The sequence below is a fragment of the Sycon ciliatum genome, chromosome 8 (genome assembly GCF_964019385.1).
Source record: "Sycon ciliatum chromosome 8, ocSycCili1.1, whole genome shotgun sequence".
Taxonomy (NCBI): domain Eukaryota; kingdom Metazoa; phylum Porifera; class Calcarea; order Leucosolenida; family Sycettidae; genus Sycon; species Sycon ciliatum.
In genome coordinates this window covers 15,369,652-15,397,300 of record NC_088650.1, presented here as the reverse complement: position 1 = coordinate 15,397,300, position 27,649 = coordinate 15,369,652, and the positions used below count along the sequence as shown (strand labels likewise).

The 27,649-nt window shown below is 48.7% G+C and overlaps 1 protein-coding gene across 1 annotated transcript in view; it reads right to left on the bottom strand.

The window, feature by feature from the left end:
• Positions 1–15,551, bottom strand: part of LOC135823805 (uncharacterized) — a 70,034-nt gene extending 54,483 nt beyond the window's left edge. The window contains exons 1-15 of the mRNA XM_065336652.1: positions 15,216–15,551; positions 14,659–14,742; positions 12,970–13,067; positions 12,276–12,373; positions 11,060–11,250; positions 9,672–9,908; positions 8,064–8,248; positions 7,189–7,342; positions 5,654–5,755; positions 4,850–5,014; positions 4,503–4,615; positions 3,722–3,856; positions 3,184–3,384; positions 464–652; positions 147–324 (exon numbers count right to left, since the gene is read on the bottom strand). Coding sequence (XP_065192724.1) covers positions 147–324; positions 464–652; positions 3,184–3,384; positions 3,722–3,856; positions 4,503–4,615; positions 4,850–5,014; positions 5,654–5,755; positions 7,189–7,342; positions 8,064–8,248; positions 9,672–9,908; positions 11,060–11,250; positions 12,276–12,373; positions 12,970–13,067; positions 14,659–14,742; positions 15,216–15,417 — 2,332 coding nt within the window. The 5' untranslated portion in view covers positions 15,418–15,551. The remainder of the gene's footprint in view (positions 1–146; positions 325–463; positions 653–3,183; positions 3,385–3,721; positions 3,857–4,502; positions 4,616–4,849; positions 5,015–5,653; positions 5,756–7,188; positions 7,343–8,063; positions 8,249–9,671; positions 9,909–11,059; positions 11,251–12,275; positions 12,374–12,969; positions 13,068–14,658; positions 14,743–15,215) is intronic.
• Positions 15,552–27,649: the final 12,098 nt, after the last annotated feature.

The following is a 27,649-nucleotide window of genomic DNA, read 5'->3' as shown; positions in this document are numbered from 1 at the left end:
AAAAATCGGGCACTGTCCGAAAGATCGGACGGTTTGGCATCACTGCCTATGTCAGGTTGTGCGCACAACTTTAAAAACCGTGCACCTGCTATAAACTCCCTATGTACGGAAGTTAGTAAGCTGCCAGTGGTACTCGTAATACTTACCAGACTTGACGATGAAGTCGCGGACATTGCAATGAACTCCTGTGACTACTGTTTTGTCCTTGGTGATGATCCAGTCTTGACCTTTGTGATCTTGTCCCTGGCAGCCTCCAGGAAGATTCAAAGGGGCATCGTTTCCAAACTCCCAGTATCCAACCATATTCTCCTTTTGCACGGCATCCTATGAAGGAGCACAGAACAACCATTGAGGAGAAGAATGTAATGTCACAGAGTGGCGAGTGGTTAGAATGCGTGGACACGAGCATGACACACCAGAGACGTAGACATATAACCGTTCATCATTCACATTATCTACTTACGTCAACATTGAATGGCCTATTGGCAGCACCTGCTGCAATGGCAGTGGAGGAAAGAACGCCTTGATAGACGCGAGCGTTCTTGACAGTTCCTTCGAAAGCATTGCACTTCGGCCAGCACCACACCTCACCTCCGATGTACATGGCTCTAGCGGATGGCTGGTACTTAACCAATGAGCGTTGTTCCAGGATCTGGTAACAGAGCAAAATTAGTTATCAGTGGGGTGGCTTGCAGGACTTACAGTTGGGGATGGGCCCCTACCTGGATGGTAAGACCCGGGACTTACAGTTGGGGCTGGGCCCCTGCCTGGATGGTAAGACCCGGGACTTACAGTTGGGGCTGTTAACCCTTTACCGGCAGCACCATACTTGAATGCGTCAACGTTGACGCATTCGACATGCATACAAAACCATGCCTGGCATGACGGAAAGCATCAGCCCACGGGGATTTCCCGTGGCCCTCACACAGCCAAGGTACGATCCTATCGGTAGCTGAAGAGATCCACGCGTGTCCCATTTGATTTCATTGAGAACTGCGCGATCGAAAACTTACGGAAATACACGCGCGCCGACAATGCCGTCCGCCTCCGTCAAAACATCGTCAGGTGCATTTTCTCTTGCGCAGTGAGTTCCTATCATCCTCGGATGACTTCTCCGACGAGGACCTAGCAGTCATTCGCTCTGTGACCGACGACAGATAGATAAATACTTCGTTACAGCCGCCGATGCAAGCGAATTTCAAATTACGGAGCGGGGCGCACGCCAAGTAAATTCTAACACAAATATGGGGAGCGCCAGCCGCTGAAGACGATGTCGTCGTGATGTACCTGGAAGAAGCTGATGGTGCTTATGGTGGGGAAGCCATGGAGAGCGATCCCCGTGTCGACAGTCTCCCAGAGACGGAATTTAGGCCATCGATTATCTACGTACCTGAGTGACGGCAGCGCAGCGTGGCGTGCGTGCGACCGTACGGAGCTTTCCGACAGCAATTCTGGGGCGATGCTGCTCTCATTTGCGAGCGAGGCATGGCCACTGCAGTTTGTGATGGCTATGGCGTTTGTTTCCGCTCCGAAGTCGACTTGTTTGGGCAGTTGCTTGTCCTCTTCTGCGAGACCGCTTTACCTTGCACGCCCATGGTGCTCGCACTGCAGCCACCACCCGTGGCCAAGTCTCTGCTGCTCTTGTTCTGCCCCCCGCTAACACCCGACATGGCTTTAGTGCAATTTCTTATTTGGGCGCTGCCAGGTGGAATACACTTCCACCCACTTGCCGCATGTCTAGTTCACCAGCTGAATTTCGCTCATCCATCAAATTATTCCTAGGGTTCCCTGTAAAAAGGCGCTGACGCCTGTTGGGAATTCCCTAGTAAAAGAAGAATAAATAATAATAATAATACTAATTTGGAAAGGATTGGGAGAACTTCAAATTCAAAGGATCAGTCGGGGAAGTGAACTGCCTGAAAAGAGAAAAAAAACGCCAGACCCACCAGGACTCGAACCTGGGACCCTGCTTGTCATGAGCAATGCTCTAACCACTGAGCTATGGGACCAGGCTGAACCTAGAAGGCGCTGACAAGTCTGGGGGAGGGAAAAAACCCAAGTGCCATCAGTATGTGTGGCACGTGTTGTGAGCTGCCTTTGGAGTGAAATACTTGTCAGCGCCTTCTAGGTTCAGCCTGGTCCCATAGCTCAGTGGTTAGAGCATTGCTCATGACAAGCAGGGTCCCAGGTTCGAGTCCTGGTGGGTCTGGCATTTTTTTTCTCTTTTCAGGCAGTTCACTTCCCCGACTGATCCTTTGAATTTTAAGTTCTCCCAATCCTTTCCAAATTTAATCACTTTCTTTCACCTCTGGTAGTTTCCAGAAACTGACCGTGGTTGGTCCCCTGGGGGAGGGAAAAGACCCAAGTGCCATCAGTATGTGTGGCACGTGTTGTGAGCTGCCTTTGGAGTGAAAGACTTGTCAGCGCCTTCTAGGTTCAGCCTGGTCCCATAGCTCAGTGGTTAGAGCATTGCTCATGACAAGCAGGGTCCCAGGTTCGAGTCCTGGTGGGTCTGGCGTTTTTTTTCTCTTTTCAGGCAGTTCACTTCCCCGACTGATCCTTTGAATTTGAAGTTCTCCTAATCCTTTCCAAATAATAATAATAATAATAATAAGTATCATGTCAATGTCGGAACTCTGACGATTTGCATGTGTACAATTTCCGTGTTTAGACGTAGAGGTGCCAATTTAGCAGCGTATGTGTGTGGTATGAGAAAATAAATTTTTTCTTGGTCAAGAAGTAGTACTAGACTTCCAATAAAAACATAACTTGCATATACAAAATGTGGCCTCGTTGTGAGTTATTGGCATCCTTCTAAATGTTATGGATTTCACATACAAAAGTAACTTGCCGGTAAAGGGTTAACCTGCCTGAATAGTACGACCAGGTGCATTGAGGCAAAACCTGAGGGTCCTGTGTTAAGATCCAACAACTTTTGAAAAGAAATAAAATTAAAATTAAACTCTCCTATCACGAATCTCCCTTTAGCGTCCTGCAAGAATGAAGAAGAACCGGTTTGATATACATGTACCGGAAATGATCAGCTTAGTGTGGATACCATGCAATGATGTTTGGCTAGAGTCCTGCAGTATGTCTACCTCCATGTCCTTTGCTTCACACCCACCTGTCCATGAGCGTGGGCTTATCCATATCACAAGACAGCTTACAATAATGGGTACTTGCCTTGCTGCCATTGACATAAAGGCGTGCATACGAGCCATCCATGGTCAAGACCAGATGGTGCCATTGCCCTACGGTGGCCTGCTTATTCGAGCGCGTCTGCGTAGTGCATCCTCCATTGGTCGGTTTGTAGGCCATTCCGAAATTTCCATTGCTGATGATAATAGCAGAATCTCTGCACGAGTCCATGTTGCCAATGATTGTCTGGAGAGCAGCAGAGAGAGAGGGTACCGATATCATCACACCCATAACCACACCACCACAATGGCAATAAATTAATTTTTCAAAACAGGAGTGTGCTATGAGGCATAACATGAAGAGCACGCCAGGCTGCCGAGTGCCTTTTGCACCAGACATACCACATTTCAAAGGCCGCTGTGCAGACTGCTGGCATTCGCCTCTACGGATCATCCTGTGTGAAGCCAAGACATTCACGCAGCAAACCATAGTTTGGGATTGAACTGAACACAGTTTTACACTGATAACATTATGTGCATGACTAAACATGGTCAACAGAGCTTGGCGATATGTTGGACATTACCTCTCTGTAATTCTGTACGAAATCGGCCTTGACCCAGACTTCGTAGCTAGAAACAAAGCCGGGATGGAACGCTCCCATGTCAACGTAGTCATTGTGACCATTGGTGTGGACGCCGCAAGCAAATGGTGGTCCGGCCTTCAAAGAGCAAACATACCGACATGCAGCACAGAATGAACACGCTGCTGCATGGCCACCAGCATCAAATTGAACAGGAAACGTAGTGACTCCTGGACAGCCTTTGCATACCGATTAACACTCCGAAACCAGAGCAAACGAATCAAACACATTTTGTTCCGGCCAATCCTGCTCTAAATGGTACCAGTCAAATGCAACCGGATCCAGAAGCCAACACTCTACGATACTGTCCACCATCATTTAAAATATATACGAGTACAGGTAGGCAAAGCAACAGGACACTACTTGAAGTACAACATGTGCTTTCAGGCTCCAGGTTACTTTGCATACTCGGTGATTACTGTAGACTTGCAATCATCCGTTTCCACGAATTGGCGAGGAAATATGACAAAAAGGCAAGCGAATAGGCCAAGTCTGAGTGTGCAGCAGGAAAGACCGTGACTGCAGCAGTTATCCAGCAATGCAGAACTATGTGTGAAGGAGATTTTGTTGCTGTTGTTGCTGCTGCTGCTACTCCTGCTGTTGTCGTCGTTGTTGTTGCTGTTGTTGCTGCTGCTGCTGCTACTGTTGTTTCCTCTTCATTGCCATGATCATTGTCCCTAATCTATTTCAGCAGGAGAGCCCCAAGCACTGTACATGGACTTACAGTGTTGTCGTTAATGCAGTTTGAGTACTGCTTTCCCTTCCAGTTGAATGGGAAAACACAGTCTCTGCCCGTTCCGTCTCCACCAGTTGTGGCAATGACAGTGTTCGGCTTGGCTGGACAATCGTATACGCGGGGGGAGAGGATACAGAAAATGTGCGAGAATCTCACTGAACAGATACACCGCAACAAGCCTGAATCATTCCATCAGCTCTTTGGTTGAAAAACAAATGCACTGCAATTCGAAATCAAGACGATACCGGCGGAACGCCTTTGTTCAGCAGGGTTCTGTGAAGGTCTGCTCCAGGGAACATGCACACAAAATAATACCTAGCACTGTGATAGCTTACCTGAGCACTTTCCGCCGTACAGGCAAGGAGCCTTGCGGGTGCGTTCCAACTCGTACTGGCAGTAGTCAAACGATTCACACCGCTCTCCTACGTAGCCGACCGGGCAAGCACATCCTCCGGTGAACAGATTGCAGGTTCCGCCATTCTGGCAGGTGCACGTCGGCACTGGATTGACAAGAGAACAATGGGGATCAATCAGAACATTCAATTGGACATCAACGGTCAACGGTGCACAGCAACAGATGATTCTACTTGTCAAGTAGTACATGTTCAATATCATGATAAAGAACTCTACTCCTGGGTTGGCAGTCATAGGCAGTTCTTCATCATCTCTTCCAGCTGCGGAGCTCGGAACAATTCGCTCAGGCCCGTTTTAACTAAAGAAGTATGGGTCTAGCATGAATCTTGCCATAGAGCTGCATGGATAGCAATGAAGCTGTGCAAGGCATGAATCTTGGCATAGAGCTGCATGGATAGCAATGAAGCTGTGCAAGGCATGAATCTTGCCATAGAGCTGCATGGATAGCAATGAAGCTGTGCAAGGCAAAAGCCGTATGCTCAGTTATACTGAGCAGTGACTTCATAAGAGAGGTATGGGCACTCTCGTGCAGTTCCATCCGTAAAGTTTTGGCCAGGCCCTAGTCCTATGGGCATGCAGACTGTCTGGATCAATTGCTGCTTGGCTTGCATGGGGGGGGGGGGAGGAGGAGTGTGGTTGGAAGAGGGTGGCTGGTCTAGGAGAACAATGATTCATTACACATGATCTGGCAATCCTTGACGCACACGAGTAGCAACCATACTTACCCATGCATGTTCCCGATGTGGTGCAACCTTTGCCGAGATAAGTACAGCTGAAGGAGCAAAGTCTGTTGTTGGTTTTGGAGATGACGCCCCTGCCAAACGTATCTGCAACAAGCAAGGAAAGACCAGACACGCACTGTCATGCATAATAATAATCACAGGAAAGTACGGACTCTCTTCTTCCTCTCTTTCGTTCTTGTCTTAGGCAATTACTAATGGCATGCCGGGATCAACTCTGCACAGTGAGCTGGGAATCACGGGAAGGGTTCTGTTTAAACATGAACACACCGCTAGTGCATCCAATTTCACCAAAACAGGGTCCATGACGACCTGTGTAACCCCAAAACATGCCCCCTCCCCCCCCCCCCCCAACCGGAACACATACTTCTGTCATACCACGGTGAATAGACGGTGCAGCCAAAACAGAGTCCATGACGACCTATGTAGCCCCAAAGCATGCCCTCTCCCCTCACCCTCACCCCCCACCCAACCCGGAACACTTACTTCTGACATACCACGATGAATAGACGGTGCAGCCGAAACAGGGTACATGGCGACCTATGTAACCCCAAAGCATGCCCCCTCCCCTCACCCTCTCACCCCCCCCCCCCCAACCGGAACACTTACTTCTGTCATACCACGGCAGGGATGAATTTATCCGGTATCGCATCGCAGTTTGCGATTCAAAATCGATCGAGTGCGACTCAAAAATCACAGCGACTCGCAGGAAACTGCGATGCATAAGCGGCACTGCATACTAGCTCGCGCAGTCAGTAAAAGTGATGCTGTGACTGTGTCGTACACTTACTACACCTGTACAGTAGTGCACAGACCCCGCTTTTTTCTCGGGAAGGTGTGATTTCTAGTACATGTACCTGTGAACTGTGGCTGGCTCCGCGTGCACATACTGACTGTACTGGTGTCCTACTTGAACTACACGTACCACTTTGCGCGGCTTTCATTCAGTAAGTAAGTTCATGGACTTTCCGTACTGACAAGCATCCCGCATCCCGGCGGAGGTCTTGTTTTTTCTTCTTTCTGGTTCACTTACCTCTTTTTGTGATAGCTTTCTGCTTGTAGCCAGTCGGTCTTTCTGGTGGTGAGGAAATTCTGGAATCACGTTCGTCCTTCTCTCTGACAATTGTCCAAGCTGTAGTTTTTGTCTAGTCTGGTTCTGCCTCCAACATGTCTGTACGACAGAGTACCTTTGAGAAGTGGGTGGCAGAGGTCGATGTCGAGAAGAAATGGGTTCGTTCTGAGAAAGCAACAGGTGCAGCGGCGACGCTAATTTTATGTGAAATAACGGTCCTGGATGGACTTTTTCGTGGAAGAAAAAGTGCTAATCAAAAATCAAGGACTGCTACGCATTTTGACGTTTGCGTCGCGAAAACTGCTATGCAAAAAAATGACAGTAAATTCATCCCTGCACGGTGAATAGACGGTGCAGCCAAAACAGGGTCCATGACCACCTATGTAACCCCAAAGCATGCCCCTCCCCTCACCCCTCCCCCCCCCCCCACCCGACCCGGAATACTTACTTCTGACATACCACGGTGAATAGACGGTGCAGCCGACCACCGAGTGGCCAGGCGTGCACCAAGATTTCGGGGTTTTAGAATAGCCACTTCCCGGACTTCTTTGGATTTTGATGTCAACGTAGGACGGACTCCAGCGAGTGCAGGTGGCGACGGCCTGTGGAAGACACGACGGAAGCATGCACAACTTGCTTCAGCGTGATACACCAGGCATCAAAATTCTGTAAGTTTTGTGACGTGCTCAGCTAAAAGTGTACGCTTCTCGTTGGCTGGATATTTGAAATAAACGAGAATCATTGTTCTTCGAATGACGAACATCTGCGATGCGTGTTTTTTTGTTGTGTTTTTCTATTTATTTTCTTTTGAATATTATGCTCTTTTTATCTTGCAATATGGCTGCCCGCAGCCGCAGTAACCCTGCACTGGTTATGGCTGATGTGAGGAAGAATGAGAGTGTTGTGTGGGACGGCGTGTGTTGACTGTCATTTCTCCAGGTTCAAGTTTACTAGCATTACTGCCTCATGTGCTCAGTTGCAGCATTGACTGGATCCTTGCCTGTACTTTGTCGCAGACACACTTGTTGGAGATATTTTTAAAAAAAGAAAAAGGGGGGGGGATAGAGGGGCAATGTTTCTAGCAACAACTGGCAGAACACGTGGTTGATAGCATGATTGTGACCCCATGAAGAACTTTCTGAGCACTTTGAGCTCTTGGTGCAGCGGCACATGGCGCGAGCAATGAAGTTCAAGCTGAGTGGCAAGGTGCCGCAAGGAATACTATACAACAACGTCGCCATAGGCAGCTATCATCTTCGTGTATCTTTGGGAACTTTCTGCACATAGTGTACATACAGCTGAGCACAACACCTCAGAACCCACCGACGTCTTAATTTTGACGTAGCTGGCTCTAGCATAGCAGATTGAATTCGCTGTGTTGGGAAATGCACCGTCGCACTGCGATATGTCGCACGCACACTGCTTGAGAATACTGCCAGTTGGGCAGCGTACATTAGACGTGGCATCGTCGCGTGCTGGCGTTGCAGTGCCACGCGCAGTCAAATCACCTGTGTGAGCAGCACATGCACGCACACATGAGAATGCACGCATGCACACAAGCACATATGAGCATGCACGCATGCACACACGTACACACACAAATACACATAAAGAGTTGAGTGTACAGAAAATATGTACACATAAAGCTTAAAAAAATTATAAAAAACCAACTGCGCACTCATACTTCGACACACAAGGCAAGGTAGGTCTAGAGGTTTCCAAGAACGTTTTCTTGTGATTTTTTGTTCGTGTAAAGTTTTATTTTACATCGCAAACCAAACGGGCATTGATGCCCAATATTATGATGGCGATAGAATAAAAAGTGTGGCTCGATAAAGCTGCACTTGAGAAAATGAGAAAACAGTCAATAGGAAGTATTTGTACCGGTAATTACAAGTCAAGTTCGAACGAAGTAACAATCAGGGAGAAAAATAATTAATAGGAAGATGAGGGCTACATGTATGCCAGAGGGAGGTGCTATTCGGCCATATTAACCGTAGAAAAACACTTTCAGCAATCTTTTTAAACGGGGTTGGACGACGAGTGGCCGTGAGTTCCTGTGGCAGGGTGTTGATGATCATCAGTTGGAGAATACATCACATTAAGGTCGATTATTCATACACACAAGCACACATATAACATTAAATTCTAGTACACATATACACACACACACACATGATTCAGGCAGTTCATTTCCCCGACTCATCCTTTGAAATAATCCATCACTACAATTGTGAACTGTAGTGATGGGCTAAAGCATACTTTACAAGTCACAGACCTAACCATAGCTTTTTCTCAAAGACAAGACGTTGCCAGCGTGTATATTCTAGCTAGAGAGTCTGAGTGGTTAGCATACCTGCAAAGCACCCAGATACAATAGAACCTGTAACTAAAGACCACTGTGACTAGCGATCAGCCTGGCACTACGGACCACTTTGCCAGGCACATACGGTCTCACATTCATATAATATGGTTGTGCGGTGCAAACCTCTAACTAAGGACCACCTGCCACTAAAGACCGCTTTTTCTGGCCCCAAGGGGTGGTCGTTAGTCACAGGTTTTACTCTACTTTACAACCATCCTAGTAATTATTTAAATTTTATTTCACCGTCCAATGGCAGACACCAATGCAAAGGAGGGGGCGTAGTGCATGTACTTACTCTAGCAGGACCTACAGTAGTCTGCATTTGGGAAGCAGTGGACCAACGGATCGTAGAGTACTATACTGCAAGCGGCTTGTGCCGCCACCATTGGTTAGTTCGGAAGCCAACAATACACACACCCATATCTCTCTTACCCGGTCTTCTAAGTGACGGGTACCTCGGTCTACCCTAATAGTAACTTAATACATGCATCTTCGGAAGGCCCCTTAGTACAACATAAGTATACTAATTATTTGCTGTTCCATGACAGAACTCCGTGCGCACTTACTCTGAGGCTGTGAACAAGTGGAACCCTCCCATCCGATGGGACATTCACATTTGTACGAAGTCTTGGTGACCGCAATGCAAGTTCCGCCGTTGTAGCAAGGGTGGAGGCTGCCGTCGGTGGGCTGGCACGGCGACACCATGCGGAAGCGCATGGCATACGTGTTTCCGTTGTTGACGACGGGCATGCACGTTCCGGGGAAGCCACCGCACTTGCCCGTCACCAACTGCTGCGGACCAGCTGCAGTGAGTCAGGAGAAAAAGGGAAGAGTAGCATCAGTACAGGAGGTAGTAGTAGTAGCAGTGTTCTTCTATTTTCCATCGGAAGCCTCAACAGTGATGAACACAACTCTTAAGAGGGCGATGACAGAGTAGAGGAGTGAGGGTTGAGAAAAATAATAATAACAAGTCACCACCATCGGAGGGTTAGCCCCGCTGCCACTGGTCAACTTGACAAAAAAAAACCGATAGTGGGGCACAGACAACGCAAGTACCATTTTGGGCTGGAGTAGATCGTTGCATAATCGAGGATTCTCAAGGTAACAACAAAGCTACCACACAAGCTTCTTTTTTTCCCACCTCCCTTAACCCCGTCCACTGATTAGCAGACTTTCCGTCAAGGCAAACCTCAGGGTGGATACAGGTAAGATTGATTATGAACTTGCCAAGCTTAGGGTCCCTGATGTTTCACCCTGGCTTTTAACAAGCAGCCGATTGACTATGAACAGACACCTTAACCTGTCATCAGGTAACCATTATGGCTGCAGTTTAAAAACGAGTAAAGGTGACCACTCGGATAAGGCGAACACCTGTCCCCAAAGACCACCATAACTAGGATGAAAGGATGGCATTTCCAGTCAATGACCCCGGAAAGGAAAACCACCCGCACACGAGGACCACATTCGTAAGGTCCATTGCGCAGTCGGTGTGGACAAGTTTCACTGTACGACTCGTATATGTATATGCGATTCGAAAATAATTTTCACCATGACAATTTTCTTCTGAAACATATTTTGAAGTCCAGCTTTCTGTGCTTTTAAAGTATTCGCTGCCCATCTCGATTCTGTCCTGAACGCACTCTGTTCCAACTTCTTTTACGCTAGCACTCACCCTCTGCTTCTCTTATTAGCAATTTAATGCTCTGCGGTGGGGAATAAATAGACCAATGAGTCAATGATCCGACCCTCGAAAGGCCTGCGCTAACTATCAAGTGATTATCTTGACCCCTTGCCCCATTGCCCATTCTATCCCTAAGCACAGCAGCTTTGGTCTCTTGTTTAAGCGCACTAATCACAGAATGGTGATTTTCTTCTCCAGAGCATTTGAAATGTTCCTTACACGGTCCCAATGCTTTGGTTGTATTAAAAAAATTGTGGATGACGATTGTCTTACCAGTTGCTGTCGGGGCGTTGGTTAGAACCGGAGTGTTGAGGGTCTCGGCGGAGGAGAGCATTTTCCCACTCCACTTCCACGAGGTGACGGTGTCCACGGCGAACGGTGTTCCACGCAGATCGATGGAGAACGATCCCTGTTGGCAGGTGGTCGAGTAGGTGGCCAGGTACATGTCGCCCGCTGTTCCATACCTGAAGAAAGCGTATCATTCCAGCCGGCATTCATTTCAATAGTCAGGGCACGCTCTTTCACTTTGCATGTTTCACACACTTCAAAGAAGTTGTATTTCTCTGCGCTCGGCCGGCGAGAAATGATTTCTCGCGAAATATTTTCAGTTGCAAATATGGCATCTGGTGTGTTCTTTGTTGTCGCTTATTTTCTTGACTTCTTCAGTCAGTTTTGAGTCTCACCAGTGTCCCTGCCCTCCCACCCTTTATTTCTGTGCATATTATCAATGCTTTTTATCACTGTTTGCCGTGATGTGCTTGCCATGCCTACATGCTGCTTAATCGCCATTGGGGATATACACCCGGTTTTTTCCCTCGCAAATGCGTCCGTCGGCGGGAGGGTTTTTTCCCGGCTGGCTCGGTCCAGGAAAATTAATCTGACGGTCCCAAGTGGTTCTGCATCATGGCCTATTTTTGCTATCCACTGGCACGCCTATTCTATCTGAGACACTCTGTTCTCAGTCCTTGCTTGCTTCCATACCTCACTCGTTATCCGGTCACATCTGGCTGCGGCCAACTACCCTTCACTTTGTGTGTTGTCGCTATTGCTGTCTATGTCTCTGTGTATGCCAGTATATGTGGAGCGAGAACAGGTATATTACAGGGGTAACAGCATCTCACAAACACTACTGCACCCCCCCCCCCTAAATATTTCGACCTAGGTTCAGCACGCATGTAAGTCGTTATAACCATGCATGACATGCGCCAGTTATCCTACACATACATTGAATGCGGCCATGCACCCCCTAAAAGGTGGACCAGCTACACCCCTGCTGAGTCTCACGCGAACTGTGAGTTTTTCATTGCGCCGAGCTACATGAGGCGCGAAGGACATGTTAAATCCTTCCAACAAGTTCCCTGTTGCAGCCAGCCTAGTGTATGCTCCACAGTTCTTTCAGTTCGTGCAGTGGTATTTTCTCTGTCCGCTCAAAGTGCAGGTAATAAATCAAGCGAATAAACGCACAGAGAAAGCCCGTTTGCTCGCTTACTTGATGAACTTGCCCTTGGATGTAGTGAATGCGGAGGTAGACTTCGCGCTGTAGTCCATCACAGTGGCATTGACATTCAGGCCACCAATTTTGACGATCTGGCGCAGAGCAACAGACACAGATCAAACACAAGAGGGCATCATCCACGGTTGCCTCTAGTCTTGATGCTCCGAATTAACCCGAACTAGCTTACTTAGTCAAGCCAGTAGCTCATAGCTTCCTTATAGAGGGTAAGCAATTACATCATACGTTGAGGTGCTTTGGCAAAGTCGCGGACTCACCAGCACAGCGCTGCACTTGCACTAGCAACTCCGGCTACAGTCAACTTCGCTTACAACGACACTCGGCGGGGCATCAGAAAAGTGTCCTTATTCGCGAAGTGTTGTCATACCTTAAGCCCCAGTATGTATTTCAGTTGGATGGGCCATTTCCTCTGGGCATGGAACTTCTGTCGTTGTTCGCGAATTGTCATTATATCCGCAGTCGTTATCAGCGAAATTGACATACTTGTAGTCCACATTGGAAAATCTGCCGACTCACGCTGTATACGTAACGTCCATTAGAACATCCGCTCATGAAATCATTCGCACAACCTCAATAAAATCACGTGCACAAAAACGATTTCTTTTCACCGCCTTTTCGTTCTGCTATCGCCGCGATACATGGTAGTTAGAGGGAAGACTGTGTTGCTCACCTTGTTGTACGCAACGACTGGAATCTTCGTGTACAGCGTTGTGCCGTACTGAGCCCAGTTCTTGGCGGGCACAACAGGCGCACAGGTGGTCTTGCGACCTGTAACGACAATACAATGCAAGGAGGGCACCAGAGCATCATGAATAGATCTAGATATGCATGCTGGGAACTGGACTTCCACAGTTCCAGCCGACTCAGTCAAGCATGGAATGAGGTTTTAGCAGCATGCAGCTGATCCCTCAGTCCGCACAAATGTTCAAGAAAAGAATACCCCATGTCATAATGGCTGCCAGCGACCAACAACGGCCCCGTACACTAGTTACGTAATGACTTTCCTCCATAGCTATAGACGAACAATTTCGAACACTTCTCGTCTCCATCTCTCAAGTTACAAAATAGAACCGCACTGCTACTGCTAGTAACAAACCTTCGCCCTACAACTTGTAGGTTACGCTCGAAAGAGCTAAGAACTTAGTAACTTAGTTTCTTCCACGCAATCGCCACCGTGAATAATTTCGCTGAGCGTAGACTCTATCGGCACTTCAAACCGTGGGACCATCTACCACAACAACGCCACGTTTTGGGGCCTTCGGAAATTATTCGGAAGGTTGGAACTAAGTAACACTGAAATTCAGGATCCTACTAGTACTAGTAGATCTACTACTACAAAAACAGTACTACTATAGTAGTACTATGTCATTGTATACAGTATAGACTATAGTTGTAGTGATCCCGGGATGGATCTCTTGACAACACAGACTCCGTAACCAGGTAACACCTGTACGATACTTTTACCATACTCACTACTTACTCGATTCGGAGGAAAAACCTGATTACTGATCTACCGATCCTCCTCCTCCCCCGGCCCCGTCAGCCTGGTTTATTTTATCATGTTTACCAAGAATCTCAAAAGAAAAGCGCATGCCAAGTCGAGACTCGAGCGGAGGCGAGGTCTAGAACTAGAAGGTTCAGGTGGACCCACATAATTATTATTGTGAACGTAGATGTACATGTACATGCATGACTGTCGGTGCAAGAGACAGCCTCAAGCACTGACTGCGCCTGTGCGGATTGTGGTCGTCCGCTACCACCATAATCATTGATCACTGCCGCTCAGGACCCAGGAGCTCCAGATGCCCACGATCGATTCATTAGTAAGGCAGCGTGAAAGGTAGATCTACTACGATCTACCTTATCTGCGTTCACGCTACATGGTCAAACTCCTAACGCAATCATCGGATACAGCACTGAACTAATACTTCGGTACAGTAGCCATTTCACTGCGTAGTCACATTCTACGTGAAATCAGTACACTGTACTATCACAAATTAGAAAGGTTGCCCTCCATGAAATTAGTCCTGTCTAAAAATCATAACGTTGATTCCTGAAACGACTGCAGGCAACTGCATGGGTATATCATTATCAATACACTGTAAACATACATGTATCTCTGATAAGACGTACACGTACATGTACCTCAATGCATGGACAGTATGAAAGTGCGCTTAGCATCTGAGGTATTTCCTGCCCTAACATATTTCAACACGCATCAATAAACCGGTGCTCCGGACAATGATGTGGTTGCTAAGCAAGATTACGTGTACCGGTGCGTCTTATCACTCAGGGTAGTCTACGTACTAGGTGAGTTGCAGTGCGCAAGAAAGACCTTTGCCGAGACCATGTGACTTACCGACTCTCTGGTAGTAGATGGCCCTATTGGTTCCTGAGCCTTGGGTCAGCGTCAGGAACATGGTCGGCGTCCCTGTGCTCATGCCTGAACAGGGAAATACAAGAACGTTTCGGAGTGGAGGGCAATGAGTAATACGACAAACATGTGAGCCACATGCAATACGAGATGCCCATAAAACCAGCTCAAGGGACCAGGAGAACACGAACAAGTCCCAAGGAAGGCACGATGGCGTCCGCTCCGAGAGCACGTCAGTCCTGAACGGACCACAATGTAATTGGTTGTGTTGCCATCTTTGGGCGACTTGTAGCCAAGGACGATGTCCCTAGCATCCTACATGTATTACACGCCTGCTTATACTGCAGTAAGAGAACCATCGGACGAGAGCTTAGAAAGCCTATGGTAACGTTACACAAAGAGGCGTCAGGTCGTCCACAAAACCCCGGTGGGTTTTAACGGAATTCCGAGGAGATCAATCTCGTACTTCGGCCCAGTGGAAACACCGAGCAAAACGCCCACCACGCTGATCTCTTTTCCCTGAACCCGCTCGTCCAGCTTACCCTGGCAGTAAGCCTGAAAGGCAACGTCGTCCTGGATGAAGATCATATAGTTTCCATCCTTGGTCTGCTTGTACCTGGTCTTGTAGTCAACACAGCTATAGCCGAACATCGTTCTTGTTGTAGTGGTGGACTGGCTGTGTACCACGGCCGCTACTGCCAGCAACGTTAGTCCGAGGGCCACAAGGACTTCTAGCCGCGCCATGGCTAGAGCGTGAGGTCAGAGAGCCTCTACACGCGGCACGAAAGGGGAGCAAGAAGCGATCTGATTCTTGGTTGTTGTCGTTCGTCGCCCAACCTTGCTCTGATCGGCAACAAGAAGCGGAAGGGTCTCTCCTATGGGTGCTACCCACCACCAAGCACCAAACGCGGGGCAAGTACCTTGGTGTTGCGTTTTTTGCTGACTGGAAATCCAACATGGTCGCATTAGTCTGTGCCTGGTACATGTATGCCGTTGGCCAGTGCGCGGGATCTCCGTATCACCGGGTCCCGGAGATCACGTTCTCCGTGACAGCTTCGCGGCGCCGTGATGGCGAGATATCGCGTGCTGCATGCGTGCACCTGCCCGACGCCCCGGACCGGCCTCTGCACCACCCTGGCCGCACTGTGTGGTTTTCGCAGGTGAAGTAGTTGGGCACGAAGTGGCAGACTGAGCAGAGCATAACACATCGTCACTGTACTGAGCTCGGCCGGAGTGTATGCGACAACAGTGCCATCTCCAAGATGGCGCTGTACACACGCTCCACAAACTCTAAAAGTCTAAAACACCATCTCCCAGCACATTGTCCATAACAATTACATGTACAGACTCACTGTTATGACAGCGCCATCTCCAAGAGAGGCTCGACGTCCGATGGTTCACTCACATCACCTCTCGTACGCGGTTATGATCTAAGCACTTTCTTGGAAGTAAGTTTATGTACAAGTAGTACTTGTAGGTAGTTTGTCTACTCGTGCATGATACGGCGTACTGCCAATATCCCAAGATTACATCCCCGGTAGACAAGCCAGCCTCCGAATCTGCTAGAATAGTAGTCTACATGACGAAGGAGTGTGTCGCTCAGTGCAGTGATCACATGCACACGGACCAGACCATTACGTAATCTCTTTCTAAATGTACGTCACCAAGACGAGGCAATCTGGGAAATCCATTGCCGAGCACCGTAGAAGTAAGATGATATGTAAAAAAATATGATACGAGGGAGAAGCTGCCGGGTCCGTCAATGATGGGCACTCGAGGATTATGTACCAATGAGAATAACAAAAATGTAAACCGGATATGGGTTTTGTGCACTAGGGAGGTTCGAGTCATGTTGACTATATTCCACCTCTCCTGCGTGATATCGCGGGAAAGGTGTAAGATGCTACACTGATCCATGAAAATGATAATAATATTATGGAATAGACATACAGTACATGTATCCCATCACTGGCATCAGCACATTTACTCATGACTGACCCTTCGTTACCACATCCAGCCTAAGTTTCATTTCTACCTACTCTAGTGGACTACAATTCATGATAGTGGAAAGGTGTATTAAAGTGCGTGCCAAAACTACTGGTGTGTTGACGGTGAGAATCCACACTGGAGGATACAATTCCGATACGCGCAACACCCCATCCACACACCTACACTTGTCATGTACATGTACATCTATGTATGTGCTTGTTTCGGCCATCGTCGCGTCGTTTACGATGCGTTCTGCCATGCATGTAAATGTGTCTTTGCTGTTACGTCTCTCACCCCTCTGACTGTAACGGCTGCATCACTGGGCGAAGGAGAACGCACTTGGTCGGACAGTGTGGGACTACAACTGGGAATGTAAACAGCGGACCTTCGTCATTGGTTACCGGTCCTCTGCCCACCAAGGTATGCTTGCAGGTTACATCATGCACATGTACTTGTGGTGCAGCAGAGGGGTGATCGGGAAGGCGGTCTTCCGAAAAGCAACCCTAAGTCTGGTACTCGCTTCATGGAATTCTGTTGTATTTGAGTAGAGTTCCAATTACTTGGAACATTCTTCCTTTCCTGCAATTGTTTTCAGTATTCGAATTGTGTTCTACTCCTCCAACATGGCAAATTGTGTTCTGTTTGCCCGTAAAAGAGGCTTAATAATGATGAAGCCCTAAGTCTGGTCCATGCTCCCAAATGAGCTAGATCACGCTGCATGCTGATCCCGCCCAGTCATGTGCGATTTCGCGCGTTGGCAGGTGCCAAAACTCGTACATCGTAGAATCCTGGGATGAATGTCTCGCAGCGGGCAAGTCATGTGATGTCCCGTCAAGGTTCCGATGATAAGACACAAACAAGAACGATTCCAGGGTGGACGTTGTCAGGCAGGGCCAACGCCTGCGAATAGTTCGGCCGGATCGGAGGACTGTCGAATGTACATGTACGGATGAAGTCACTACCGGAGTGAAATCTTCTCCAGACTTGGGCTGGCTGAGCGATGGTAGCGCACCCGGCCCAATTTCGCACTGCTGCTGTTCCACACAGCATGAACCCTTGAGGTCAGACGGATCACTATCGCCATATTTTCATTATATGCCTGCCTGTTGGCCTGCCTGCCCGTCTCTCTCCCTGCTCTCTGACAACTGGCTTGTTAATTCGTGCGGTTGTTTTCAGACGTAAAGCCCTGCTGTAGAGGTCTCAGCCCTCATTTGTTAGTCTCTCTCTCTCTCTGTCTCTCTCTCGCTCTCGGATCTCTCTCTCTCTCTCTCTCTCTCTCTCTCTCTCTCTCTCTCTCTCTCTCTCTCTCTCTCTGTTTTTGGTGGACAAAAATATCTCTGGCGTTGATTGCTTTCTTGCTTCGACTTCTGCCGCGCCTTTGTTCTCGTACTCCCCTTTATGTACAAGTGTTGTGCAGACCCCCCCCCCTTAATATAGTCTGTCTCATTTTGTCCTGAGATGTTTTGATGCATAGTGATTATGACGCTCATCATTCGCTCCCTTGTCACTGGACAGTTCTGTCCGTTTGGTTTTAGCGAATTCAAATAAAGAAAACAAACAAACAAACATGGTAGATCTATCCGCAATGCTTACAGCAAATGCAGATACCGGTATAGCGTCTTTAGTTTAGGCTTCACTACCTACCTTCCTAAGGTCTAAGTCCCCAGTACATATACAATGTACATGTACATGTATATACAGTGCTGGCAACTGAAATCCGACCCCCCCCCCCCCTAGCGGTGCGCTAGCCGCGTTAGCGATTCGTACGAGACGCTAGGGGGGTCGGATTTCAGTTGCCAGCACTGTAGTATTACTATAATGCGACTCCAAACAACATCGACATGGCCATGGCTGGGAGATTGCACCTAAATGTGGCCCAGTGTAGTCTACACTATTGATTCCCACCTGGTTTGGGTGCGGATCAATGGTAAACGCCATGACTTGTATTGAGGGGGGGGGGGCAGTCATTGTCAGTGCCTCTACGTAGTCTCTCCTCGTGAAGGTCGCTACCCAACATTTCAGCAGCAGGGGGATTGGACATAATTCGCTACCTTCATCTTCCAACATGCGCCCTAAAACGACCAAAACGCTCCTAGTTTTCTTCTGACTCTCACAACCCCTCACTAGAAAGAACAAGCGAGGAACTCGATACTGATAAGTTGTGACGATATTCCTCCCAACAGATAAAATTAATTTTGTGGGTTGGCCATGTGCTTCTATTCTCTTTGAATCTTTTCATTCTTCATTTTCTCTGGCCTCCTTTTCTATCAAGGTTAACCAGAATGACCGCATTGCAATTGGTCTCCGGAAGGTGTCATGTAGGCATTGGCGGATAATGCTCGAAAAGCAGTGAAATTGGCAGAACCATACAAATCTTATGGCGGGCAATTCCTCGAATTCTGCTCCATTTCTTTATCCACATACCAAACATGTATGAAACTAACTTACCAGAAAAAGTACCGAATTCTACTAATTTTCTGCCAGCATTATCCGCAAAGGCCTTGTGTCATGTGCGCGCGTTTTTGTGTGTGTGTGTGTGTAAGTACGGTAATAGTTTATTTATTTATTTATTACGGCATCTCATAGCACAGTGAGAACACCGGCCAATACAAAGAGAGAGGGTGTTAGCCAACCACGGCAAGGCAGGGAGAAGGGGAGGAGAAGAAAAAGGAACCGGCATGGATAAGCAGTGATTGCAACCAAATCAGAAACACAAAATCAAAGCCAAGGCGCGACAAGGCTCTTAAAAAGGCGGAGGGAAGAAAGGTCCTTAGCTTCTTGGGGAAGTGCCAGCCACGCAGAGTACGCAATAAAAAAGGGAGAGTGAATTAGAAAGGAGGACTTAGGTTTCGGAAGGGAAAGGGAGTTTCTGGTGCTACGGGAAGAGAACCAGTTGAAACAGTGGAGGTGAGGTGAGGTGGACACAGATTGAGTTTGAGAGAATGGATAAGGGTGACAAGATGTGAATTACGTCTCTTAGACAAAGGGGAAGTGTCAGCAAGGGCATAAAGGGTGGAAGATGGAAGCATGCGGGGTTTTCGGAGGAGGATTTTGAGAACTTTTTTGTGTTGAACTTCGAGCTTGGCAGCACGGGTTGTGGAAATTCCAGCCCAAGCAGTATCTGCATAATCAAAAATGGGGCGTAGGTAAGCTGAGTAAAAGAGGAGTTTACAAGAGATTGGGAGATGGTAACAGTGAGAAGAGAGAATTCCTAAAGATGAACTTGATCGTTTACATATGTAATCGATGTGGGGTTCCCATGAGAGATTAGAGTCAATGAAAATGCCAAGATGCTTATGGCTGGAGACTATGTCTATAGGCTGGGGGAAAGTGGGATGGAGGAGGGGCGGAACATCGGGCTGAGAAGGAAAGAGCATGATTTTAGTTTTAGACAGATTGGGCGATAACCGCCAAGACGACATCCAGGAAATTACTCTTTGAATCCCGTTAGCTAGGTTACTCATCAGGCCAGTGATGTTAGGAGATGCCCGTAGGAGCGTTGTGTCGTCTGCGAACAGTGATGTGCCCGGGGCAGCTGCGGGCAGATCATTGAGGTATAAAATAAAAAGAAGGGGGCCGCGGATGGAACCCTGGGGAACTCCGGATAGTACTGTTGTGTCGGCCGAGGACGTCCCATGTTTTTTTTTCTTTTTTTCTTCTTCTACAAAATCCACATATCTTCAGACACTGGGGTGAATGATGGAGTGTGGTGGTGGGGCCCATTAAGCTCCGCCGACCAGAGGTCTCGGCTTCATAGCTCCATGGACGCACCAAAGGGATATTGGGTGGGGAGGATTAAATTGAAAAAGAAAACAGAAGAAAGAAAATGGAAAGATTGTATTGCTCAGTGAGCAAAAGAATAAGTTGAGTATTGATGTGAACGCTGTTAGACTTTTAAATTCAAGAGGAGACTGTCCGTGAGGAGAGATTACATGTATGTCCAAGCAGGGTAGGACACTGTACCCTCTTACTCGCGTATGCTATGAGTGGCCCAGTGCCAGTTCGTTCTGAGGAGATGGTGATAAGCTGCTGTCTTGAACTTTTGGATGTTATTTGGGTGAAATGGGTGGGGAATGATAGAGGTAGGCAGCTGGTTCCAAATTGGGATGACGGAGTGGGGAAAGGCTTGGCTCACATTGTTCCGGGAATTGGCAGGAAGAACATTCTGTAACTGATGGGGATGCGCGGTGGACAGTCGTACAGCCTGGCGGGTGAGGCGTGTGGTCCTGGGTTGGTGTGTCGGGGGTGGAGGCATTCTCGAGAGAAGAGCGGGAGAATTATCGCAAAGGGCTTTATACAGGAGGCAGAGGGCAGCGATGGTGCGGCGAATTATGAGGCTAGGAAGCCAGCATTGCGGATGTATTGCCTTGATGGCTCGCTCCTGCACCCAGTCCAGCCGATTCAAGTGGGAAGGAGCTGCCCCCTTCCAGACGATTGGGCAGTACTCCATAACCGGCCGGACAAAGGCTTTGTAGGCTCGAAGCCGGGCAGGAATAGTCAGCAAGTGAAATGCCTTGCGCAAGGCTCCAAGTCTCTGCGTTGCTCGGACTACAACAGTTCGGATATGCTGGCTGAATTTTAGCTGATGGTCAAACGTGACGCCGAGTACTTTGATGGAGGGCTGCTCCTCGACAGGAGTTCCATTGAAGACAATGGGGGGTATTGGCCAGTCCCGACGATGGTGGGAAATTGTAAGGGCCTGAGATTTGGCTGGCTCGAACTGCAATTTCCAATCCGAGCCCCAACTGGATACTAGGTCGACAGCAGCCTGGAGTACTCTAGCGTTGTCAGGAACAGCAGCGAGCGTTGCAATTTCGGCGTATAGGGTTGTGTCATCGGCGAATGAGGCAAGGTTGGAGCCGATTGGGAGGTGGTCTTCAAGGTCGTTGACGTAGACCAAGAATAAGGTGGGGCCCAGGATACTGCCCTGTGGCACCCCAGCCTTAACTGGGCGTCTGGCTGATGTCTGGCCGGAGATGAGGACTTGAAGTGTGCAGTTGCAGAGGTAGTCTTGGAGCCACCGATGCAGGTCTCCCGAGATGCCATACACTCTAGCCTTGTGCAACACACCAGTGTGAGACACCCAGTCAAATGCTCCAGCAATGTCGATGGCCAGCACTCGAGAAGCTCCTTTATCTCCGGCGGTGTGCACCCACTGGTGGTGGAGAGCAGTCAGCAGGTCTGCTGCACTGTGGCCGCGACGGAATCCAAATTGCCGTTCTGACAGGACGTGATTCGTCTCCATGAAGTTGCTCATTGCCCTGTTGACTATGGTCTCCATGACCTTGGAGAGGATGCTCAGTAACGACACTGGTCGATAGTTTGATGGCGACGATTTAGACTTGCGCTTGTGGACTGGAACTACGTTTGCAACCTTCCACTGTTGTGGCTGGATACCGGAGCGAAGACAGCATGTGAATAGTTTTGAAAGCGGCCGTGCCAATTCTGCAGAGCAAGCTTTCAAGACGCGGGCAGGTATCCCATCTGGACCAGTGGCCTTGGTGGGGTTGAGCTGGCGGAGAGTTCGCTCGACTGTGGTTTCGCGAAACCGGACGGTGCAGAGGTTGCGGTCAGTACGTGGTCGGACGTAAGGAAATGGAGCGGATAGGTCGTCTGCCCCTAGACTGCATTTGTTGGCGAAGTGTTCGGCCATGCACTCTGCTTTGCTGCGGTTGGTGTCGTGCTCCGTACCATCGGTGCTGCGGAGAGTAGGTATGGATGGGCTGTTTCCGTGGCCAGAGGCCTTCTTGATGGTTCGCCACCATTCACCAGACGCCATACACCCAGAGGCTAACTTCTGCGCCAGGCTTGCTGTGAATGCCTGCTTGGCAGTTGCCAGGCAATGGTTAGCCGAGTGCTTGGCGACATTGTAACGGGCTTGCAGCTGGGCACTTGACCGGTCGGCGCAGAGTCTCCTCCATGCTCTTTGTTTCTGTGCTACAGCCTCAGTGCATTCCGGTGTCCACCAAGAGGGGTTAGATGGTCTCATGCACAACTGCTTAGACGGTATGTATCGGCGCATTCCTTCCAGAATATTCTGGGTCAAGTGCATACACATTGCATCAGGATCATCACTGACAGTGGACTGCCAATCTGTTGTTCTAAAGAAGTGGCGGAGTCTGTCCCAGTCTGCGCGTTGGTAACTCCAGACAGTTCTGGTCACTGGTGGTTCCTCTGCTGTGCTTACATGAAAGTCAGCTATAGTCTGTTTCAAAAAGATTTACAATCAGGTTTGGGTCTTAAAAAGTATGAAGATAAGGGAAATTTGGACAACAAAGTACATAGAAAGGCTTGTTAGGACACGGCAAATTGTTCTGTGAAGGTTTCGGAACAATTGGACCAGCCGTTAAGGAGTTAGAATTTCGGCCAGGTTTCCGGCCTTTTCCCATGGTTTACAATTTGCCCAGGAAGCCAGTATCGATTTTTTTTATCAAAACCCACGATTTATCCTTTCCCTTTTGGCCTTGTGGTTATGAATGCTGTCTGCTGACCATGAAGTTGTGAGTTCAAATCCCAACCTATCCTCAAGTCAAACTTTTTTCTTCTTTGTTTTGGTGATCAAGCTGGTACAAGACAAAGAAGATGGCTGCACCAAACGACTTGTTGTTGGAGCTCGCGCTTCCTGCCGAACTGACTGACACTTGACTGGCTCACGCCATGTGAACACACCCACAACACTGCAATGGTACGTGGTGTGAGTGAATATGGAAGTCATCGCGCTGTAGTTTTTGAGATTTATTCTAGTATTTCAAGATCGCCAATGTATTTGAATTAATTATTTAGCAGTCAACGCCGTCTTCTATCAGCGTTCACAAGCGTCTGCTTTTCTCAAAATGTCGTCGAAGTCACACGGATAGCTTTGCCAAGTCATGGCCTTGGGAATGAGTCCGTGTCGATGTCGTTTTCGTCACACGGTGAGTAAATTGCATCGCAGCTCAAAGAAACTATTTTGGTCACAAAACGAATTGGGACCCATGCCGCTCGTCAACATTTACAACACTTTCGTTTCGACATGTCCTCTCTGACTCCTTTATCGATACGAGGAAGAACTCGTTTGTTGTAAACCAGACGTACATGTCATGACTGCACTGTATCAACGTGAGTGAGTTGTCATTTTTCCTGCTTTCGCGCGGAATATTTCTTCGAGTTCACAGTGAGTTTTTCCAGGCAGCGCTCGAGTGCTCATACGGTAAGACGCCAAACTCCGCGGGCGATCGCCAGGATTGCAAATCTTTTTGAAGCGGACTGTAGGACACAGGCATGGTCAGAGTTTCCCAGAGGTGCTAAGGTATTGACGGTCGCATCTCCCGGTAGGTCAGTCATTATTAAGTCGAGTGGGTTAAGGGCTCATGCATGTGCTGCTCCAAGCAGTGAAAAGCACACATGTCTTCAGTGTACACACCTGCATGAGTTGTCTTGGTGCTGCCGAGCCAATCCACGTTGTGTACGTTAAATCTCCAGCCAAATACCACATATTGACAAGATTTACGGGCCAGGTCTATGCCAGCACTGATGGCTTCAAGGGTACTGATGTCATTGTCGTGGCAGGAGCCAGAGCGATATGCAGCACACACAGCCACTGACTTCTTATCCACAGTTCTGACACTCAGCCATATTAGCTCCTCATTACCGACCTGGATGTCATCGAGTTCTGGGAGGGCCAGACTGGCTTTAACCCAAACCGCAACTCCTCCTCCATGAGCTGTTCGATCCTTCCGCAGTGGGGAGTAGTACCCAGGCAAGGACAGTTCGGAATCAGTAGCCTTCTCAGGGGTTAGCTTGCTCTCTGTGACAATGGCAATGTCAGGTTGGTGAACGTGTACAGCATGGTGAAAGTCACCAAGTTTACTCAGTAGTCCAAATGTGTTCGTCAGCAGGATCCGAAAGGATCTAATTGGAGCTTTGAGCTTGAGTGTCGGAGGACTCGGAGAGAGCGTCACTGTGTGAGCCGGACAAGGTGTCCCCCTTTGGAGCATCACTGAGAGTGTCACTGTGTGAGCCGGACAAGGTGTCTCCCTTCGGACGCTCACGGTGGCGCCAAACCCGCGCGTACAGTGGGCGAGGCCAAAAGTTTGGAGCAGTGGCGATTTCAAGGTCAGTCGCATCGATCATCAAGCGGGCAGACACTTTCCCATCTTCTGTGGTGTGTATGCTGCACTGGTGAACCTTCACCGGTTTGTTTACTGCTGCAGAGCGTTGCTCAGTGAATTCCTTGACACTTTCTTCACTGCTATGTGAGTTCAAATTGCCCACATAGATTACGGCTTTCTTCACTCTGTGAGGTTCGTTTGATACCAGTTTCCACGTGTCATCCGTGATTGGCTCTAGCTTCAGTGGCTTGGGCTTGACAGTGGGCCGCTCAATTGCCTGGGACTTGTCCTCATCCTCCGTTGACGTTTCATGGTCACTGGCAGGGTCACCCACGCTACGGGAAGTGCTACGGTGTTCGTCTGCATCAGTGGTACACGTGGCAGCCTGGCCTGCGCGAGTACGGGTACGCTTGCTGGTCCTTCCCGCTGTACTCTCCATCGTACGCTGGCTGTGCTGGTTGTGGGCAACTGCTGGAGGAGTCAGGGGAGAAGCACTTGCTGCGACAATGGCGGACTCCCTGAGGGCGACAACCTCCTCGTTCAGGCCTGCAATTTGCCTCGATAAATCATCGATCCTATTCTTTAGTCGTGTCTCGCGGTCTGCGGACTCCGTCACAAATGTTGCCAGCGTCTTTACTACGTCTAAAATCGAAGAATCGATCCCGGGGAGGGAGCACAACAATTTTACCTCCGAATCCGTCAGCCCGCGAACGGCAGCTTTTGCTGGAGGCATGGCGGAGGTGGGCCAAAGCTATCCGATGTCTACCTAGTTTCCTACTACTAGTACTATACCTAATGTTTGAAACCAGGCCGGCCTGATGCCGGTTTCCTGGCGAGAAACTGTGGGAGCCTCAGAGCGCGAAAACCTGCACCCTGCTCCAAAGTTTGAAAAAATTGTACCGTGACGTACTGCGTTCGCCCAATTAGGTAAGATGTCAGCCATAGCAGGGGATTGCCGTCTACAGTAAATGATCCACGAAGCTTGGCCAAAAGCCCCCGGTGCCAGACGGTATCGAAGGCCTTGGCAAGATCGAAAAAACAAATCCCGACTAGATCTCCAGCATCCCGATGTCGACACACCAATTGCACCAGGCGCGTCAGCTGGAGGGTGGTAGAATCGCCTCTGCGAAATCCGGACTGAGCTGAACTCAAACGTGACGAGACATGACAGTACAATTGGTCGTAGAAAACGCGCTCACAGAGTTTGGAAACACAGGACAGTAGAGATATCGGACGGTAGTTTGATGCTTCGTGGCGGGACCCTTTCTTGTAGATCGGTATAACATTAGCTGTTTTCCATGCAGAGGGAAAACGACCAGTGCGGAATGATAGGTTGAAAATCAGACATAAGGGGTATGCTATTGAGGGCGCAAGGGACTTTAATACCAGATTAGTGATGCCGTCTGGGCCCGGAGCCTTGTCAGACGGGAGCTTTCGAATGTAACGTCGGATGGCAGCAGTCGTAGTAAAGACAGATGTGAGGCGGTCAACCTCACCCGACTCCTCGGCAATGGGGGGAATGGGTAGAGAAGGGTCATCAGGCACGGCCACTGAGGCGAACTGAGAGTTCAATGCAGTGAGTGGCTTTAGCTGAAGAGGTAGTAGCCTGCTGCGTAGAACTAATGGTGAGTGTCGGGATGTCACGAGATACTTTATGATTTTTTAATTTGTTCACGAACTGAAACAGTGATGGGCGGTTTTTGTCCTGCAGCGTAGCTTGTACGGACCGAATGTATCCCCGGTATTTCGATCGAGTCAGACTCTTCACCAAGTTCCGTTGAGATCGATATACATGCATGTTAAATTAAGCTGGGTTGGGTATTTCTTACACACACTGTAGAAATCGTGCTTTGCCTTAATGGCGGCACGGAGGGGGGCATCAACCCAAGGTGGCTGACCTAAACGTCGGCATGAGGGGGAGAGTGGACGCCGGGAGAAGTACCCGAGGTGCTTCTCCATGGCCCTGCTAAGAATAGAGTGGAAAGACGAAAGAGCGTCATCCACGTGCGAGCTGCGGAGGTGACATTTCCAGGGGACATCAGCAAGTTCAGCATTCAGGTCATCCCATACGCAACGTGGCACCAACTTGAAATTGTAACCTGGGGTTGTAGGGGTAGATGTTGGGAGGAAGTTTTACTACTCCCTCAACAATACAGTCATGTACTGAGGTGCGTTGGGATATGTAGTAGCGGTGCCTCGGATAAACCAACCGGGTACACGTGTACCTGGCACAACCATTGCATGCAAACGGGTCAGAGGCAGAGCCGGGTCCGTTCAAGTGCGGCTACTGCATGTATGTCATGTATATCAGCCTGTGATCAGGGAGTCCCTGATGTACATGCATGTACATGTACATGTTTATTGTACTCCCAACCTGGTCACAGCTACAGCCTAGTACAGGTGACTCGGTGTTCTTATTTATTATTTATTTTATATTCATTTATTTATTACAGCATCTCATAGCACAGTGAGAACACCGGCCAATACAAAGAGAGAGTCCAAACGAGTCCAAGTATCCCCCCCCCCCCCAACCAGTTCGCTGACCCGGCCCTGGAGCAGACACTGCATGACGCACCGCACACAGCACCGGTATATAAGTAATTTTAACACAATACTTTACCAATCATAAGTTCCAACTCATTCACACAATCAACATGACTCACTTTCAATACTTTACCATTCATCAAATTTTGATGTCAGACTATTGTCTAGTTATTTGCATTGCTTTGATGGAAATCGCAATGATGAATTGATTATTATTTTCCAGCGGAAACACACACCAATGCAGGAAACGCGAAAGGAAATTGAAAACGCAGTATCTGAGGGTCAGGGTCTCGCAGGCACGGCTATGGTTATGCAACTCGTATTTTCCACCAGCTGGATGATCACCTTGGGAG